The 21,927-nt window shown below is 37.5% G+C and overlaps 1 protein-coding gene across 1 annotated transcript; it reads right to left on the bottom strand.

The window, feature by feature from the left end:
• On the bottom strand, positions 1 to 21,927 carry LOC112044607 (cyclin-dependent kinase 5 activator 1). The gene is made up of 2 exons (XM_024080490.2): positions 21,237 to 21,927; positions 1 to 1,782 (listed from the first exon to the last, which is right to left on the bottom strand). The coding sequence occupies exons 1-2, from the start codon at positions 21,906 to 21,908 to the stop codon at positions 1,405 to 1,407; spliced, it is 1,050 nt and encodes a 349-aa protein (XP_023936258.1). The 5' UTR covers positions 21,909 to 21,927; the 3' UTR covers positions 1 to 1,404.

Here is a 21,927-nt window from a genome sequence, read left to right as displayed (position 1 = left end):
GTTATTGGCATCCTTTTCTCAATGATCTCTATTGATAAGGATGGCACATTTCATAGATCGTACCTACAATATCACAGAATACATAACAGTAGGTAGGTACCTACCAGGCAATACTCGTATTTGTGTACAACTGAATTAGAACCATTAATTTATTTTTATTTATAAGCCCATCATTTTAATTCACGGCTATGGTATAAAAAGCCTTGGTCAATCATAACAAACAGTACTGAGCAAATAAAGTAAAACACTTCTTTTACCTAAATATTGTTTCGTAATATTATAGGCTAGCTACTGATTACACCACGATAGTTGAAACTTTGTAAAACTCAAACAGAGACGTTAGAATCTCACAAATAGAAATAAAATAGAAGCGACACTTGACTAAATCTCAGCCAATTTAGAAAAATTTAAATCCTATATTGACCTTAGCTGGAAATCGAATTCAAGACATTGCAAATGAATAGCACAACTTCGCTAGAGAGGTCATCTTAATAAACAGTGAAAAGTCCTGCGAAGATTCTTAAATCTTCCTGACTCTACGACGTATAATTACAAAGTAGGTATGTACCTACCTAGTAATATTATATCAGAGTGAAACGTAGTAGGACTTTTTGTATGGTCTAGACTCTAGATAGCGTTGCCGAAACATCTAATCGTAAATAGGTCTTCCGATAGATCTAACAGACCTATAATTTCGTTTGTTTTACTCGACCTATTTGGAGATTTTCGTATAGACAATTTGTTCAGCTCATTTTCGATTGTTTAATATTTTTTTATACATTTAAAAAGATCGATAATAATCAAGCTTGCACCTCTCGATTAGGCTAAGAATCATTTTTATTCGCTAATCAGCACGTCTATATTCATCGCAAGATTATCTTGGAGTTTCTCTTTTCAATTGGGTTATTAAGTAACTCTGTGGCTATCAAAAGATCAAAATCACCGAATGGACTCGAGCTATTGATGGTTTTTTACATCACATGCAATCCAATGTAAAACGCACTAATGTCAGAAGGACTTAGTTTCCTTAACCTCCGAAAGACACATAGTTAGCGAATTACCAACTGTTAGCTCAGTGTACCATGTTATTTGACTTTTTATTGTCTATGTTCTGTAAGACTTACATGTTCCAACTTTCGCAGTGCATACAAATAATCTACCTATTTTGGACAACTCGTGGACAACTTTGCTCAGACTTACCTACACGTTCAAACACTATACCGTATAATTAACCATCCTATTTATATCGCAATTCGGTTCTAATTTATACCTCAATTACCTATACGTCTGATTGGTCGTCCATTTGATTGACGATTGACCAAGCGCTTCCATAGTTAGAAGCCGACATCAGACTCTGCTGGGCCTGTCAGTGAGTGCCAATCTCAGCACAGCGACCTCTGTGTGTCAGGCGGCCGATATGGCGTGAGGGGGTGGGGGCGCGGGGTGCGGCGGCGCAGGGGGTGTGTCCACAACCCCACAAGCTTTTAACTCGGTGAAGACCTCAGTAAAAAAGCCCGGTTCGGAATTAATTCTTAACATGTTAAATGACAGTCTGTCTACGATTAAAAGGCATCGGTCCCAGAATTTGTCCTTGGAGTCTTCTACGAGGAATGGCTTCAAGGGGTAGGAGATCTCGTTGCCCATGTAGGAGTAGGAGAGGTAGAGGCAGGTCAGCACCACCGCTTGCAGCTCCTGCGGGCGCGCTATCCGCTCGCCGTCCACCAGTTCGCGGACCAGCATGTATACGAACACCACGTTGGCTGGGTTTATGAACGCCACGTCCTGTAACGAGACAATTTTATGATCTGTAATGTCTATGGTCATATTGTGGTGGGTATAAATATAAGTAGAGCATTCTGCAGCACGCAAGTGTTCATTCGAGTAACAGACAGTGGTGGATACAGACGTCTGCGTAACACACACATAAGTGTGACAATATGTTTTAACATATGGGACATACTATTGTAATTAATGAAGTAAATCATGGTTTTTCATAGAGAGGTCCTCTGTCCGATTTCCAGCTGAAGTCAATCCATACGAATATTACAAAAGAAGTTAAGATAATAAGTCTGCCTGTCTATCTGTTTACCTTTTCACGGCTAAACCACCGAACTAATTTGGATGAAATTTGGTATAGAGGTTGATTGGACCTTAGACCATAACATAGAAAAATTTGTAGCCTCAGTAGCTTCACAGTAAAGAGGTCAAATCTAAAAGATCCAGAATGTATGGCGTATTAGGCTATTCTTACCAAAACATAATCATAACAAGGACTTTTTGTTGTTATTCAGAAAGGAAAAATTTAATGATTTCTGTGATTTTCCACGAAAGTTTCCCGCATGCTCATGAACGCGCAAGGGCGAAAAGTCGTGTTTATGAGTTTATGACATCAGAATTGGTACAAGTAAAGAAAAGGTTCAATCTATGATTTGGTTTAATTAGTGGCTTATGTCTAAAAAATTAAACAAAAACTACATCTTGACACTAAATACAGCTGATTCGATTCGGAGCGAGACTTTTTGGATTTTTATAGAGTTTATTACAAAGTTTTTATCAATACTATGTATAATATGTTTTAGTGGCTCAATACCGCGTAATTTGGAAATCCTTAAAAAAGACCTATGTTCAGCCGTGAACGTCCATCGGCTGATAATGATGATGATGATTATTAGTTAAAAAATAACGATAAGAAAATAGTTAACACGTCCCTCAATCCAATAATCCATTCGGTAGGCGTAGAACAATTTTACCAAACTGGCAATTTTCTTTCACCTTGAAGTCAGAAGTGAGTCATAAATAAGTGCCCGTGTGATATTGATCGGTATGATAATTGTATTAGAACAGAACATGTGTTCTGTTAAGACATAAAGTAGGTCTTTGCTGAAATATTTTATGATACTACTCCTAGGGTTGTCACTCGATAGGTATTTTGATTAGTTGCTTAAAAGTTTATCACCCTCTTACAATACGGGGATAAAATATAGCCTATGACACTCGCAAATAACGTGGCTATCTATTGATAAAAGAATTTCCAAAATAAGTTCATTAGATCCAAATTTTACACCTTGAACGTCACAAACTCAAAGACACTTGGTTGCGACGTCTTGTTTTTCACCAAGGACAAACGCAGTGTTTTGGATTGAAGGCTAAGGTTGAAGGTGAAAAAGCTCGCAATGTGTTGACACGAAGGCTAGGCTAGGGTTGAAGGTCAAAAAGCTAACAAGGCAAGGCAATAACCGCGTAGCGTGGGCACTGGCAGGCATGCTAGGAAAATGCCTTGCCTATACCTTATCATTGCTTCCAATCCCATCAGGCCTAATTATAGTCAAGCTTAAACTGTCCAGTAATAGCTACATGTGGTGCTGGAGGCGAATGTTACGTGTACCGTGGACTGTCAAACGTACAAATGTATCAATTCTTTCACAGCTTCAAATTAAAACACGTCTCTCAACCATCTGTCTACAGCGCATCCTCAGTTATTTTGGGCATATCACACGCCGTGGTAACGATAACTTGGAGAAAATTATTGTGGTGGGAAATGTGGAAGGCAAACGGCCACGAGGTAGATCTCCAACCCTATGGTCGGATCTTCTCAAGGAAACAGGAGCCCTCACCTTTTACAGTGCCGTCCAAATGGCCAGCGACCGTACTCGATGGAGGAACATTGTATACCAAAAGAAGACTCGCCATGGTGGTCACGATCCTCAGTCATGAGGGACCGACTGGAGAGAGAGAATAGCTACATATAAGTAAATTAAAATGAATGCAGTGACAGCCCTACTTAATAAATAGGTATAGTCTACTTAACAACGTGACGGCGAGGAGGTATATAATCATCTGCCCAACTTAGCAAGTCACCTTCAAGGTACTTTGTCAATCTAATTTACATGCCTAATTCTGGCTGAAACTTAATGAAGTATTCATAATGACAAAGTGATTTATTTTTAGCTTATTATATCAATCTTTACAGTACATGTTTTGTATAAGTAGCAAGTAGATTTTCATTACTTTACATGAAAATGTTTTTGGTGGAAAATCGTCATTTCCCTTATTATTTGCCGTTATTTTTTACACCGTTGGGATTTACAAAAAATCCTAATTACACACATTAAGCGGAAAATAACCAAACTGAACACACAAAGGAATGTTTGTACACACTAAGCCGAACCTCGTTTCGGAAGGTCAATATGAAACCCTTTGCGAAGCTATATTCCCTGAGTGCCTGGCGCGGCTCTGTGTGTACAGACAAAACAAAGAATGTGGACGCAAGATTGTGTTACAAACGAAACTGAGGGTAGAATACTTGCTTTTTTACCGAAATAGTGCTGGAAAAAGCAAGATTTACTACGTGTCTAAACTTGGGACCTCAGACCTCAAAAATCTCAAGTAGTGTGCGCGCACGATAAGTTTGCGCGTGGCCAAATCAAAAATATAATTTTCGTAAATAAAAAAGTTTACCGTCTCATCAAGATGAAGCTATTCACGGAAAATTAACTTGATAGTAATGAATTGTAAAAATGTTTCACGGATCCTGGGTTATTATTTTCAAAGTCAAAATTCATTTAAGTAGTATATCAATTAAGCTTAGTTTACAAGCACTTTCGAAACGTCAGGTAATAATATTATTAGGTAGTCGAAAATTTAAAATTAAGGTGACGTGGGTTCTTTGCGCCATGCGCCTTGGTCCTAGAAAAGCCCACAACAAACTCAACCAGGTTTTAATTTTTTAGTTTATCACCATTTATTTCTGTCTTTGTCACTTGACTTGTAAAGTAAGCCAAGATGACAAAACTAACATCCATTTATCTTACACTTATCAGAAGGAAGTGAACCCGGCCTTAGTTATTCTCAACTTTTACAAACAAGTAAAATACCCCTTGTATTTTACTTATTTAGAAAAGTTGACGAGAAGTTATTACGAGAAATACGAATAGATATGTCCAGTGACCAACAATTGGGCTAAGAAAAGAAACCAGCACACTACGCTTTGTTGTTGGCAGGCAAATTAAAAGACGCCATTTTGTGCGACGTAAAGCTGAAAATATTTAATTAGAGGCATGGGGTGCCGTGAGCCACGAAAGCCATTGTTTCGTTGAAAGCATAATGGGGCAGTAGGTGCTAAAAGATAAAGAAAAAGGTAGTCAGTAAGCTTTTGTGGTCGGATACAATAGACGTAGCTTTTTTTCTTTCACTAAGATGTGAAGGGATACCGAAAGGGGAAGAAAGTCACCAAAAATATTAAAATATAATTTATTTCAATATTTTTAAATTTTAATTAATTATTTAAAAGATTGATAAAGTTTACATGGATTTATCAGTTTACAAAGTAGCATAACTGTAATGATTTGCGCAACAATGAAGTCTTCAAACTTTTCAGCTTGGTCATCATTATTGGTCTATTTTAACTGCTCATTAACCACTAGCTATGTTTTCTTCTGTATAGGAGAGGGGATATAAGAAAAAAAGAAAGAAGAAATAAGATATCTTTATTGCTACACTAAGCCTCACATCACAATAATTATTTCAGAATAATACCCGATAAATTGAGCTAAGCTACCCACCACGCTGCTTCAATGTGGATTGGCGGTAATTCAACAGAATAAGATAATTACATTTTTTTTTTTTTTTTAATTTTTGGTTTTTCATATAATTAGTACGCTTTTTTTGATAATTTGTGTTAAAACAGTAATATAAACATAATACAGTATATATATTTTTGAAATTGTCTTTTTACGACCTTTCATTTGATACCCATATTATTAGGGTAAGGTAAGACAAATCTTACCCACCTATTTTTCATTTACGGGCGCCATTTTGAAAATTTATATAGCCTTTGTCACTACAACAATTCTAACAAATTCAATGACACCTCATATATCAAAATCCGTCCAGCCGTTTGGGCTGTAGGGCGCGCCAAAGAAATGGACATACATACGCTCGAAAAACATTACCCTCCTTCTGACGCAGTCGGGTAAAAATATATTGTTTTTGTTGTAAATATATCACTCAATAAATAATCTGAAAGTTTTTAAACAGATTCGAACACAGATATAAGTACTGAAGGACTGAAGGTAATTCAAAAGAAAGTTCCAAGTACAAAAAAGCATTAGAATAGAGAATAATCTGAGAGAAAAATACGATTATAAAACAAAAGTAAACGCTAAGCTCTTGCTCAGGTTTTCATAATATAAAAATGTTCATTTTAGTTATGAACTATAACACAAAGTGTTATGAAAGCAGTACAACGGTTTACAGCAGTAATTAAAGCATTGCCTCACCGCCAGTATTTGTTTGCGTATTGATTAGCATGCGCACTTCTTTCATGGCTTCTCTTTACAACACAAACCCACGGATCACGCCATGGCTCCCTCTCGCTCTAAACAAACCCTTATTGGGTTTTATAACTTTCGACACGATATCTTATCGTGAGTTAGTGATACATAAACAGTTGGCCTATTCACTATTTTGGTCTTATTATCAACCTATTAATAAAATGTCATTACCTACTGTGTGGTATCCACCAGTAAACACCGGATGACATTTTAAATTAGAATCTCAATTTCGTATTTCGTGTTTCGCATGTGTCATGTTATAAATATAAAATATTGTGTGATTTGTATTGTTACACGATCAGCCGATGCAAGTTTTGGGAGCCGCCATATTGGCTTGGGCTATGCCGAGCGCCTTTCACTTTACGCCTACTCCACAGCCGATGTGCGATAGATGGACAAAACAAAATGCTGCGATTAAATAGTATAATTATAAAAATTATTAAATCATTGATCATAATCAAAAATTATTGATCCTATTACATTTACAGATCCATACATACAGACATGTTTTACCATACCATAGTTTTACTATAATGTATTTTGTGGCAATCGGAAATTCTTCTCTATTTTATATCTCTCTGTCTTAAACGATACTAACGATTGAAAGGAATTCGAAATTGACGCTGTAAAGGATGTGTTATAAAAATCATCTAATGATCATAGTTTTCATTAACTACTAATACAATGGAAAAAAAATGTAATAAAATAAAAACATCTTTATTTTAAGCAAACGATACGACAAATCGTCACATAATCGTAAGACTTAAACGAACAGCGTTCATTCACCAAGACATGGCGAGTATTGATTGAAGGGGCGCCGCACCATCCATATTGAATGAACGTAGCGCTGTTTAGGGTGAAATATTATCCCATCACATTAAGTAGCTCGTGCCTTGTAGCTAGCTTGAAATATTTAGGACACTACCCATCCAATCTCAAACTGCCTTGAACCATACCGTTACCTATTTTAAAAATTATGATTTTTTGGGTTCGAGTCAAAGTTAACATAATTTTAACTATTTTATGATAATATACCTAGTTGATCGGTTAGCGCGCCATGCAATAATTGTCGATATTACTGTTCCACAAGACGATAATTTGGTTAAAGCTGAAAAGGGAAAAGTATCAAAATATTTGGACCTTGCTCAGGAGATTACTGCCATGTGGAATGTTGAGTCAGTCAACTATTGTACCGATAGTCGTTTCAGTCAATGATCGTATAGCGAAAAGCTTCGATCAACACCTTAGGAAGCTTTCACTTGATTGTTAGATCAATCGTCGAATTAAGAGAACTTTATTTTATTTTTTAAATATTGTTAAATATTTTAAAGACAAAAGTATAAAAAACCTAAATGAGAGACTAAAAATGTTTTTGATCCAACCCAAATAAGGTAAAATCGCGTCAATGGCAATGGGTCCAAAAACATAAATATCTACTAAGAACTAAGAGATGTATTGTAATAATTTGTTGACTATATGCACGTGAGAAAACAAAGTTATTTTGAAATCACAAACAGACACTTAATTTTATTTATATATATTGATTACTATTGCCCTAAAAACCTTACACGTGCCGCGCGAACCGTCATCATATATACGAGTGTGAAGGATACGATCATTAACATTTAATAATAACTATAATAGTTCCGAAATAACTTCATCGATATAATGAATGTGGTTACAATATTATGTATCTTGGACACCGACCAGATATAATACGGTAGATAGTTAGTTTATGACCGTGAATAGTTGGCCAAAATCAATATATTTTAAATAACATTAACCGACTTCCAAAAAGGTTCTACGTTCGGCTGTATGTATGTTTTTTTTATATGTATGTCCAGCGATATTTCTGTCATTTGTGGACCGATTTTGAAAATTCTTTTCTTGTTTGGAAGGGTATTTCCAGGGTGATCCCATTTTTTTCTTGTCAGGATCTAATGATGGCATCCTGGAGAAATTAAAGGGAAATTTCGAAAATCGTAGAGACAGCTAGTGCGTTTGTTAGTTTTTTCATTATAAATAACATAGTCATCCCATGACTCCTTGAATATAAAAATGCTTAATTACGTCATGTACTCGAAGCAGAATTTCGTCAAGCCAAGTACAACAAGGAAAAATATCGTGAAAAAATCTGCGTATCTGAGAATTTTCTCAATTCTGTACCTACTTGTGTGAAGTCTGCCAATCCGCATTGGGCCAGCGTGGTGTCCTAACCTCTCTCATTCTGAGAGGAGACTCTTACTCAACAGTTAGCCGAAAATGGGTTGCTAGTGATGAAGTTCAATCTTGCAACGAAGAAGTACTAACTCCTCCGTATTTTACAGGTTTCTTTGGCCTGCTTTCTTCAGAATACGCATAAGTATTGCATGCGCAATGATGGATGATGATGTTCGAACTCCCAAAATCAAGCACAGGTTCGAAGTTGGCGGTAAGCTTCTAAATTATGTTCCGCCATTAGAGTCTTTTATAACGACTTTTTTATAAAGATTTTTTATTATAAAAGGGAAAGTAGCTGAAAATGTGTGTCTGTCTGTCTGTTAGCCCTCATTCGCACATTGAAATACAACAAATACATTCCCAATTACATTTTCGTCGAGCAGTATTGCATTTTCAATTTTGGCCGTTGGAAATAGACCTTCATTTAACTTCATACAATACGGTATGCCCGCCAACGCTGGGTTTTAACGCATCGCTTTTTTAACTTTCGTGCGAATGAGTACTTACGTTTTCACAGCTAAGCCGCTGAAATTATTTTAGTACAAAGATAAATTTAATTCTTATTATCCCGGAATAGTCTGTTTTCTGCGGATTTCATTGTATTTTAAACTGAATTTTTGGCAGACGAAATCCGCTGGTAAATAATTTAAAGTATTCATTTTTTACTTCAACTCAGGCTGTCCGTCTACAACTAAAGATAGGAATTGAGTTGGGCGGAAGATTTAGCCTAATAAATTATTTAAACCTAACATTCACTTTCAGATGTAAAAGATCATGACCGCGACCGACGGCTTAACGTGCTCAAAGAGACATGTCTCTAAAACTTCCCAACACCTGACTGCGTTATTTTAATAAAAAAAAATATAAATGATAGTTAAATACAAAGTAAAATTAAAACACAAATGTTTATGCGACCCCAAAGATATCTAGGTCGTGTCTAGATATGAAAATGACGTAGGGAATTCAATGATGTACTTGCGAAGTAGGCCACGGTGGATTAAGTTCAGCGATGTTAAAAGGCTTTTCATAAAACATAACTAGAAAAGTCCTTTTTCGCTACGCACGCACATATTTTGTGCATTTTCATTGCAATGTTTTTGCATGGGACTTTTAATGCGACTTATCTTTTTTATATACTACTGTAATTAAAATAATTTAGAAGCGCTAAGCTGGATCGTGGAAATTCACAATGTTTCCTGCTTCTGTTTTGTACAATAGGATAGCTATACGCCGGGAGCGGGTAGGTGATTAGTATTCATTCAAGTCAAGTACTACAAGTTTCTAATGATCATAATCATATCAGCCGATGGACGTCCACTGCAGGATATAGGCCTTTTGTAGGGACTTCCAAACATCACGACCTTGACCCTGACCTGAGCCTGCGAATCCCAGTTCACCTGGTCGGAGGACAACCATCACTATGCTTTCTAGTGATGGGTCGCCCATTTCAGCACCATGAGACACCAACGTCCATCCAATCGTCCAATCGAACTATGTGTCCCGTCCATTATCTTATCACTTCAGCTTCGCGACTCGCTGATCAACGTATGTCAGTGACTTTGGTTCTTCTGCGGATTTCCTCATTTCTGATTCAATCACACACCAGTCACCTTTATGGTTAATATCTTCTAGGCAAGCACGTCATCAAAATGCAGCCAGTATTCTTGCCACCATTCCACGTGGGCATGATTTGTATAGTTATTAGGATAAGTTAGCTAATGTATTCTTTCTCAATAAATAAAAAACAATTTTTCGTTAAAAAAAGCACGTTATATTTTAATTATTGTGTTTCATCAATGTTTGTAGCGCATCTCATCGTCATCAATCAAGCGCAAGTCAGAAAAAGAAAAAAAAAATAGAAACCAAGTGGAATTTCATTTTCAGTTTCGGGTCTACGCCAGGCCTACGCTAATGTCTACGAAGATTCATACGCAACGAGTTAAGTTGCCACCACAATCTACAACTTTATATCAAATCTGAAATGTGAACTTTAGCGTTCCGGTACGATTTCGTGTAGAAACCGAAAGGGGTGTGGATTTTCATCCTACTCCTAGCAAGTTAGCCCACTTCTTCCATCGCATCTACTTCATTCGCACTTACTATGAGGTGAGATTGTAGTCAAGGGCTATCATCTATATAATTAAAAAAAAGAACACACTCTTAGGGAGAGTTCACACGTACACGACACTCCATAGTTTAGCCACAATGTGGTCAAGCAGTGGTTACATGTATATTGTCGCTACAGCTTCTACGAATTGCATTGTGGTCACTACAAAATGTCGATGTGGTTGCGTTGTTACTATTAATTGGCATGTGGTTATCTGGTTACTTTGTGGCTAGTGTTTGCATATATAGACCGTTGTGACGGCTAGTGCGTGGTGGTGGGTATGTGGTCATGATAGTATGGCTTGGACCACATGGTTTGTGGTGACTAAATAGTCAGTGTAATTTAAAATTTTTCTTTTACTTTAAAATAACATTTAATTTGACGGCCTCCGTAGCGCAGTGGTGTTCGCGGTGGATTTAAAAGTCGGAGGTCCTGGGCCAATTAAGGTTTTCTAAATTGGTCAGGTGGGAGGCGTCGGCCGTGGCTAGTTAACACCCTACCGGCAAAAACGGTTTATTACGAACGGTCGAGTACTCCTCACAAGTTAGCCCACTTTCATCTTAAATTGCATCATCACTTACCACCAGGTAAGATTGCAGTCAAGGGCTAACTTGTAAAGAATAAAAAAAAATGTGTCCGCCCGAACCGAATGTTCTTATTGATTTGTGGTTGTAGTGAAATATTATGTTAAAATTACACGTGTGTGTATTACGATTTAAAAATATATTTTTACAGTGGTATAGTTGTTTGCAGTGTAAGATATATTACGGATAGGGGATATATTTATTGGTGTTAAATATTTTCGATGTGTGAGTTTACCTCGTCTCTCAAAAGACCAACAGACAATTTAGTTGGTGAAATTGAGTGCGATACACATCCAATAGAAGGTCTGACTTGGCGAGCATATAAGGTCATAATGTTTGACTAAACATAATTTGATACAACCAACAACTTTACAATACTTCTTGGGACACGGGAGTGAATTACCAACATAACAAATAAACCGAACCGAACCAACCATCAAAAACGTTATCCTAAGGTTTAAGAAGCCTGAAGCATAATAGGAAAGAGAAATGAAGAAAGCCACCAAAAGAGGAAAGAAAAACATGGAATGATAAGAAGAAACAGGCATAAGAGGTAAGAAAGATGACGTCACAGAACAGTTATTGGCACGTTTGACTACGTGCAGCCGTGATGTTCACACCGCGAGGTCGTCAACATCACAATATCGATCTTTTCAACACAGCGCATCCGTAACTCCGAGTCGGGCATTGTAGATAGTTAAGGCGACTGTCCACTACAGTTGTGTCTAGTTGCTACTCTATACGTAAGTAAGCTGTGAAGTTTTTATGTGGTACGAGTAACTGAAGCATTAGCGAGCCATGAAAGCAAATTGGATATTAACTCTGCGTTCCATTTGGAGGATGTAGGTTCGAATACAATTTCTTTTGAAACTTTTCAATTAAGTATGTGCATTTTAAGAAATTAAATATCACGTATCTCAAATGGTGATGGAAAAACATTCAGAGGAAATCTGCATACCTGAGAATTATCTACGTGTCTGATGACTGATGATCCGCATTGGGCCAGCGCGGTGGACTATTAGGCTGAATCCTATCATTCTGAGAGAAGACTCGTGCTCAACAGTGAGCCGAATACGGGTTGTCAATGATGATGATAGTAGATCTAGAGATTACCCCCTACAATACTACAAACTTTACCTCTTTATAATAATAGTATACTATATAATAATAGTATACTCTGCAATCAGTATAGAAATATAGATTTTGAATCATAGCCTGAGTATCGTTTCGCAGCGTTTGTGGACAGCCACCCTTTAATATGCCTACTCAGCAGATTGGAATTGGAATAATTAATTAATTAAAACACTTATTAAGGTTAAAGGAACTTTCCCGGGGGTGCAAGCGGGGGCGGGCGGTGCTCATTGTGAACGGAAAATTGTGGAAATTTCATTTTAATGTACATTCCGAGCACTTAAGAGTTGAACAACAATAATTGAAAAGCATTAAGGCTGACCTTTTCGTTTGTTTGGAATTCGTAATTTGTACATTCCTTCAGAAATATAAATAGAGTAGACAACGCGCCGCGGTTTCACCCGCATAGTTTCCGATTTAGTAGGAATACGGGGATGAAAAATGTAGCCTGTTACTTGGAGTAAAAAATAAAAAGAAAACTAGTTTTTGAGTAAAATCAAAACAAAAATATCTAATCTTCATCATTAACAACCCATATTTTGCTCACTTTTGAGCACGAATCTCCTCGCAGAATGAGAAGGTTAGGCCTTAGTCCACGCTGGCCAAATACAGATTGGTAGACTTCACACACGTAGAAAATTAATAATCAGGTATGGTCTCCTTACGATGGTTTTTCCTTCACCGTTTGTGACACGTGTTATTGAATTTCTGAAAATGCACGTAACTGAAAAGTTAGAGTTGCATGCCAGACCAGATTTGAACCTACATCCTCCGAATCGAAGGCAGAGGTCATATCCACTGGGCTGTCACGTCATTTTCTGTCTAATCTTGGCTTTTGATATTATTAGTTTAGAAAAAGATTTCCCTAAAAAACACCTTTATATTTACTTAGGGGTTAAATTTTCAAAAACTACTTTTGGGCTGTATGTTGGTATGTAAGGCAGTAAATTATGTTTTTATATACGAGTATACATAGATGGATAGAAAACGTGTCAATAAATATTTTTTATTTATCATATAAATGTTTGGCACTGCGGATAACATGAAAACTAATGAGTATAGAGTTGCAGATTCCCTCCTCCCAGAGCTACCTCACCGCAGTGTGTACGTCACTTCCTAAAGGTTGTTACTCACTGGTGTTGCAACGTGTAATGTAACATGTTACAGAGCAATCATTCGACGGTGTATACGAAGGTCTGAACTTAATAGTACTTATGGGGTGACTTCAGCAGGGCTATTCTGTAACGATGTTTTGTATAACTCACAAGTGCCAGTTTCGAATTCACCTACCTCTATCTCTCTCTGTGTAATACGATATTATAGAAAGAGACAGATAGAGGAGAATTAGAAATTCGCGCGGAACTAATCAAAAGTGCCGCCACATTGTAGTCTATCTCTGTCTATCTCTTGTTGGGTAAAAGAGATCACTAACGCTGGCTACATAATTGCGGCACCAGTCTCGCGCAGTCTTATCTTCCACGCACTCTAAGTTCTCAACCCAAAGTTGGAAAGTAGATAGTGTTACACGCACGTACCTCGGAGGTCCCTGTCACATCTGATCATATATTATATACGAACGTGTACAATTGCGGAAATTGTAGTAATACTGTGTAGCGTCGCAACAGAGGTACACTGACAGAATAATTATTCTTTTTATTTAACTACCCGTTAATGATTGTTTTTTTTTCTCTTTTTAACCGACTTCCAAAAAGGAGGAGGTTCTACGTTCGGCTGTATGTATGTTTTTTTTTTTTTTTTATGTATGTCCAGCGATAATTCCGTCATTTATGGACCGATTTTGAAAATTCTTTTTTTGTTTTGAAGGGTTTGATTCCAGGGTGGTCCCATTTTTTTCTTGCCAGGATCTGATGATGGCATCCTAGAGAAAATGAGGGGAACTTTCAAAAATTGTAGAGACGGCTAGTACGTTTGTTATTGTTTCCATAAGGTATTTTAAACCACTACAACTTTATGAAGGTCTGGAGTGGGTGATGATGGAGCCGAAACACAGACGATGGAACTCGTCAACGATTTACAGCAGTTACCTTTTGTTTGGGCTTGATTAATTTGTAATGATGAGAACTTTCCACCTAGATGGTTTGTGACTATATTAAGGGTCTTGTGATGGAGACGAACGACAGTTAAGGGAACTCCTCGACGGTTCATAGTAGATACCTTGTGTTTGGACTTGATAAATTTGTATTGCTGAGAACTTTCCACCTAGATGGGTCGTGACTGTATTAGTGGTCTGGTGATGAAGACGAAGGACAGTTATGGGATCTCCTCGACGGTTCACAGTAGCTACATTGTGTTTTGACTTGATAATTTTGTATTGATGAGAACTTTCCACCTTGATAGGTTGTGACTGTATTAGGGATCTGGTGATGAAGATGAAGGAGAGTAAAGGGAACTCCTCGACGGTTCACAGTAGCTACCTTGTGTTTGGACTTGATTAATTTTATATTGATGAGAACTTTCCACCCATAAGGATTGTGACTGCATAGGGGGTCTGATGATAAAGACGGAGGAAAGTTAAGACCATTTCTCATTAGTTATGATACCTTTCACGTTTTTCTGGATATTCATATTACGTGTGGATAAAGGGGGAGTGAAATTTTGTATATAAGTTAAGGTAGTATTTTTAAAATTGAGTTAGGCACCTATCTTTAGAAAATAACATTTTAGCTAATTCATTTTTGTTCACACTTAATAGGTATGGTAACACTAAAAATAAAAAAATAAAAATTTTAATAAAAAAAAATTCAACCGACTTCCAACTCAAAAATTAACCTAAACTAAAAAGCAAGAAATAACTACTTACCTATGTGCTACCTTCTGATCAGTTTGAAGGCGGTGCCAATTCAGTGTCATGTTTTAATTTAAGCTGTTTATGAAAGAACCACAGAAATTTTGTAATTTAAACGGCTTGAATTAAAACATCACTGGCTTGGCACCGCCTGCAAACTGATCAGAAGGTAGCACATAGGTAAGAAGTTATTTCTTGTTTTTTAGTTTAGGTTAATTTTTGAGTTGGAAGTCGGTTGAATTTTTTTTTATTAAAATTTTTATTGTTTGTGATTTTGATTTTAATATTGTATAAGTAATTATAATAGCACGTGCACATTAAGATCACCAACTGTGATTTGTGTTGCATTAAGGTTAGGCTTAATTTCAATAAATATTTTGAAGAGTAAAATAAAATAAAATTAATAAATAATAGTGGCAGTTAAAGAAACATTAACATTCTAATCCAACACGCATTTGGTACAGAGTGGTGGGTCTACGCTCCATATACCCCCCTCCTATATGAAGAGAGGCCTGGCCCTATAGCCCTTTAATAATTTCATTATCAGCACACACCAGCCAGCCCGAGACTGGAACCTAGGAACTCATAATCTGAAACTACGTAGGCTAGCCATTGGGCAAACAAGACAAATGCGTAATGTTACGCTATTCGGTATTGTTACGCTATTCGGTATTGTTACGCAGTGTTACAAATGTGAACTCAGCTTTAGGAACGAAAATACTGCAACTTTATATCATGCTCATAATTATACTGCTATAATTGCACATTTTTTTAGTTTGCCTTATTTTTTCAAACTACAAAATAATAATAAAAATCTTCTTTTTTCTCAAAAGTTTTATCATTAGGTACTTCATCATAATCATCATGGCAGCCGATGGACGTCCACTGCAGGTCATATGCCTTTTGTAGGGACTTCCAAACATCACGATCCTGAGCCGCCTGCATCCAGCGAATACATGCGACTCGCTTGATGTCGTCAGTCCACCTGGTGGGTGGTTGGTCATCATTACTTAATAATTCGGATTAGTGTTTCCATGATTTTCTTATGTAGTACCTATCAACACTTCATTATTTATTGTAATGTTATATTGTTCTTTACTTGAGGCGCAATCGAGAGACCTAAAGTAGGTACCAGTCAGCCTCCTTACATGCTAATCTCATTGCTCGTCTGGGTACCGGCAAATGGCGGTATAACCATTTTTATTGCTACGTATACAAGTGACTCACCCCAGCGACATCGGTCCAAAAAATCTGGACCAACCAGCCTGGCTAGCGTAACGTAACGTGACGTTACAGAATTTCGTCCAATCTGAACTCAGCCTTAGGGACGAAAATAAGCTGCAGCTATAAATCATTCTCATAATATTGCTATTGCATATTTTTCTATAGATAGGCTTGCGTTTGAATACAATCATGCCTTTGATAAAAAGTAATGATAAGGTTAAGGTTAGGGTGGGTTTGCCAAGAAGATATCTATCTATCTATATCTATATATCTATCTATAGTCTATCAACTATTGTTTTGAAAATAGATACTGAAATTATACTCGTTCATGATAGAAACTAAGTATATTAAAGGAAATTCAAAGGGGAACACCCACCAGCCAATACTACGTCGGCTTCAGGAAATCAGTATATCCCCCTATATAATTATATGGATATAAAAATTATGATATACTAGCGGACGCCCGCAACTTCGTCCGTGTGAAACTCGATGTAAACTTTCTACTGCCCCTACCCAACTCTACCCCTACCCTACCCCTACCCTACCCCCTACCCTACCCTACTCTACCCTACCCCTAACCTACCCTACCCTACCCCTACCTTTTCCTTAATTTTCTTTGCTATAAACCTCACGAAGCCCGAGACCTCCAACGAATGCAAAACCGTGGAAATTGGTTCGTGCGTTCTGGAGTTATAGCGTCAGGAAGGAAAACCCAACTTATTTTTATATAGTAAAAAAGAATAAATAATTTGTTTAATAAATGTATATTTCATAAAGAAAAAAAAATATTTTTTTATCACTCATCTAGCTCAAAAAGTTCGCTTGTGTACCAAAGCAGCGAAGTAACATTTGAAACTGTATAGAAAAAGTTTTTTTTACCAACATTTCCTGTTACCAACAACATTAACAAAGAAGCAAAACGAACCAACAAACCAACCTTAACTCTTCAAATGTTGATAAACAATCAACAATCTTTGCCTGTCCCCGTTTGGGACAAAATAAAGAAGGAATTAATTGTCGTAAAACATTAAAACGAACTTTTTTGATAAAGTTTCTAACTTTAACAAAAAAAGTTAAGAACTTTTTTGTTTTTAATTATCAAGTTTTTTTAGATTTAGGTAAATTACTGGGACGTTAAGGTAGGCCATGGCCGGGGAAAGGTCAAATCAAATCAAAAATCATTTATTTCAAGTAGGCTCAGTTTACAAGCACTTTTACACGTCAGTTGACTATTTGTAAAGATTCTACCACCGGTTCGGAAGGCAGGTACTGCTGATAAGAAACTGGCTAGAAACTCAACAGTTGGTAATTCCCTTATGTAGTTTAATTTGAAGTAAGACAACTTGGGCAGTTAGTGACAAAGCTTGTCCGGGAACGTTTAATCGTCATGTTTTGTCTGCAGCGACGCAGTAATGCTGTGTTTGGTTATATTCTTGTTGACGATGAAATTACAAACATAATAGAAGTATGAGGCACAAGCCTCCAGGTTTACAAGCACTGGTCATAGCACTTCACAATCGGCTCACGTCGCGTCAGAGTCTAGTCGGCGTCCCGTCCCGCTTGTGTGATGATACCTTTACATCTTCGAATGCATAGGATTTCTTTAATTATACGATTGTTTATTTATTTTCATCAATTATTAATTAAAATTATCAATCAAACTAAACTTTTCACAAAAAATTAAATTAGATTTTTCGTATATAATTTGCAATAATAATATGATAAATTTATTATTTAACTGTTGTGTAATTAAACCAGTATTTAGGTTGACAACTTAATTATCACTTTGATACCTTTTAATAAAGTTGTCATCCAAAACACTGGTTTACAACACATCCCCCATAAATACAAAAATATAAACATAAATGTCTCTTATGGATTACTAGCTGACGCCGCGCGGTTTACCCCGTGGTTCCCGTTCCCGTAAAAAAAACGGTAATAATATATAGCCTAAAGCCTTCCTCAATAAATGGGCAATCTAATACAAAAAGAATTTTTCAAATCGGACTAGTAGTTCCTGAGATTAGCGCGTTCAATCATACAAACAAACAAACTTTTCAGCTTTATATTATTAGTATAGATGTTACCCCACAAAAAAAAATATTTTTTGTTAAGTTAACGCAATGTGGGATATTAACATATTTTGTATTAAACTTTAGCAAACCTATGACGATTTGAAAACACACTATAGCAACCATATTGTGTAATGAACCCAGTGCGAGAATGTCAACTGGCTCTATTTAGAAGTCCCTTCAAGAGGCCTACGAGTATGTCTAGCTGTGGGCATCCATCTCCAGATAATTATGATGATGATGATGATGATGATGATGATGATGATAGCTCCGAACTATATCAAATCATCCCTTCTTAGACATTAATTTAATCTTATTTATTAGGACTCGTGCGTAGAGTTAGCGTAGAGGAAAGGGATCTACAGAGTGTCCTACGCCCTATTTTTTTAATTTAGTCGAATACCAACTTGCTACTCGTAACTCGTAGACGTAGAGGCCGGTAGAGGCTCTACGCCTTAAGATGCTTCTATTTGAGCGCGTGAATTTATTTATTTAGACAAATGCATGCCAATAACATTAATGCATATAAAATGATAAACATATAATATAGGCTAAACTAGATAAAGATAAATATCAATAAGTGTACAATAAATATACAAATAAACTAAGAAATAAATATTCACAAAGCCATAAAAATGTATTCAACCTTTGTCTTGGGCGTAAACAATGCGTAGAGTATGCGTAGATGAAAGGGTTCTACAGAATGTCCTACGCCCTATTTTTTTTATTTACTCGAAGGTTCCTATACCCAACTAACTACTAACTAATTTGGTATATGTTTGGGCATGTATCACCAATTGATTCAAACTATTGTTTTAGATGTTACTCGTAACTATTGAGAATGCAGTCTGTATCTGTACGTTTTGCTAGGCTATTCTATAACGAAATTTATATAACTCGCAAGTGCCTCTATTTCTCTCTGTTTAACACGATGTTGTAGAATGAAAAAGATAGCGGTGATCGTTAGAGAATTATTAGCTGTGCTGTAGTAAAAATACCTAATCTTTAGTAGATATTAAAACAATCGACATTTCGTGTTCCTAACAAAATATGGAGTAAAAATGATGAAATGATTTCGTGATTTTGGTCAAAATAAGAATTTAATTAACTATTTAATAAATTTTTAAAATAAAATAATTTACTATAAACCATGTTAAAACTAGATGTATTGGTGTGTGCAGGGCCGGACCGAGGTAAATTTTAGAATGGAGCGAGATCCAATTATGGCGCCTTTCGCGCACGTAAATTCATCACATAAATTTCTTTTCGATCTTGTCTTTACTATTTCGGCGCCCCCTAGGATTTGGCGCCTGGAGCGACCGCTCATTTCGCCGTATGGACGGTCCGGCCCTGGGTGTGTGTATACTGTTTATACTGATTCAGCATATTAGATACAAGGTCGCATAACAATTACACTAATAAAACGTATTAAGGTTATAATTATGATACACAGCATTTGGTTTAGCGTACAACAAGGCGCCTGAAATCCTCTGAAGTGATGCCATGACAAAGATAATCAATAACATGCAGACAATTTGGGAACTTTGTCAAAATGAATGCAATCACAACAATGGTACCTAAAGTAACGGATTATATTTTCAGACCGACAATGCAATGGTTCTAGATTGAATACATTTGAAAACGATGTTTTTGTAATAGACAAAGATTTTATATTATAGATATGTCATCAGCGCGTCGAAACTGAGGCGAACAAAGGTGGCTTATTGACTTAATTTTGTTTAGTTGCATAGTAAACAACGAAAGATATTTATCCTATGCTATCCTATCCTACTAATATTATAAATGCGAAAGTTTGTATGGATGTTTGTTATTCTTTAACGCAGCTACTACTTAACCGATTTGACTGATATTTGGAATGGAAATATATTTTACTCTGGATCAACACATAGGCTACTTTTCATCCCGGAAAAATCAATGGTTCCAGCGGGATTTGTGAAAGACTGAGTCACAATTGGACGAGGTTGCGCGAGTCCGCTAGTAACAAATAATACATACAAATATGTCAAGTTGTGTGTTCAGAAAGTGTAAAAATATAAACATAAATGTATAATGTAAGTAAACATGAAAAGCAAAAAATTGTGCAAATGTAAGTACGCTCAGTGAAGTTGCTAAATTCGGATGTCGTTTTGTGGTGATTTTGTAGGCACGTAACATATCTAATAGTATAAAATCTTTGGTTATAGCATACATGTCACGGGCATAGATGCAGTCTGTTATTGTGAGGACGACGGTTGTAAGTCATCTTTAGATTATTTGTATTGGATCAAACTGGTAGTTGTAACAGAATAACGTTCCACTGTATAGATGTTTAATGAATGGAAACATCACATAATTGAGATTTACATACTTATGATTAAAGGTTTAAGGTGTGTTTTAATGGATGTTGTGTAGATTGCGGAAAGCCAATTATGTCTTACGAAACCAATTGCAGTATGTGCAAATTATCTGTGTGCAGATAATTTTGTGTTTGCTAACTTTTGCTATAGAATTAAAAACCCATAGTTTGTACACTAATGTAGGTAGTAAATTGGTTGTAGATATAGGACCAATTGCAGTGTGTAAATTATTATCACTATCCTTGTTTGCAAATAACTCGCGATAACTTTGTATATAATTGATAACTTTTGCTAAAGATATAAAACCATACGATGTGTCTGTGTATTGTCTGTGTAGGAGAATCAAATCATCCAATTTGTTTGTGTGTTGCAGGTGTATACTGTAGACAGTGGGCGCACGTACCTGCCACCCCTGCAGCAGCAGCGAGCGGTCGACGGTGCGCAGCCACATGACGGCGTCGCCCGCCTGGAAGTCGCGCAGGCGGTGGCAGCGCGCGTGCAGGAACAGCCCCAGGCACTTGAGCAGCTCCGACGTGGACGCCTGGATGACGGTCTTGCGCGGCGCTGGCGCGGGCGGGCCCAACGGCTTCTCGTAGCACACGTTGTTGTTGAGCGCGTTGGCGCGCGCGACGTCGGGCGGCGGCGCGGGCGGCGCGCGGTACAGCCCCGCCACATGCGTGTTCTTGTTGCGGTCCAACGGCGCGTTGTCCGCCAACGGCGCGCGGAACGTCGTCACGCTCTTGCTCTTGCATTCCAACTTCTTCTTGTTGTTGTTGGCTGTCGAAAAGCGCTTCCACGACAGCGCGTTGATGAACAGCGAGTGCTTTTTGAGATTCTTCTCCAACGCTGTCTTTTCGGAGATGATTTTCGCGGCATCGTCGAGCGTGGCGCGGCGTTCGTCGCGCGGCGCGTCGCGGTTCTCCCTGTTCTTGGCGTTGTTGAGGCGTTCGTAGGAGTAGGCGAGCGCGGCGCGGTCGGGCGGCGCGGCGGCGGCGGGCGGGCGCCGCTCGCGCGGGCTGAAGCTCAGCACGGTGCCCATGAGGCCCGCGCGCGTGTGTCCGCTAGGTGCCCGCATGCATCGCGTGTGCGGCGGG

The sequence above is a fragment of the Bicyclus anynana genome, chromosome 19, assembly GCF_947172395.1.
Source record: "Bicyclus anynana chromosome 19, ilBicAnyn1.1, whole genome shotgun sequence".
Classification (NCBI taxonomy): Eukaryota; Metazoa; Arthropoda; class Insecta; order Lepidoptera; family Nymphalidae; genus Bicyclus; species Bicyclus anynana.
This window is presented reverse-complemented; position numbering and strand designations above follow the sequence as displayed.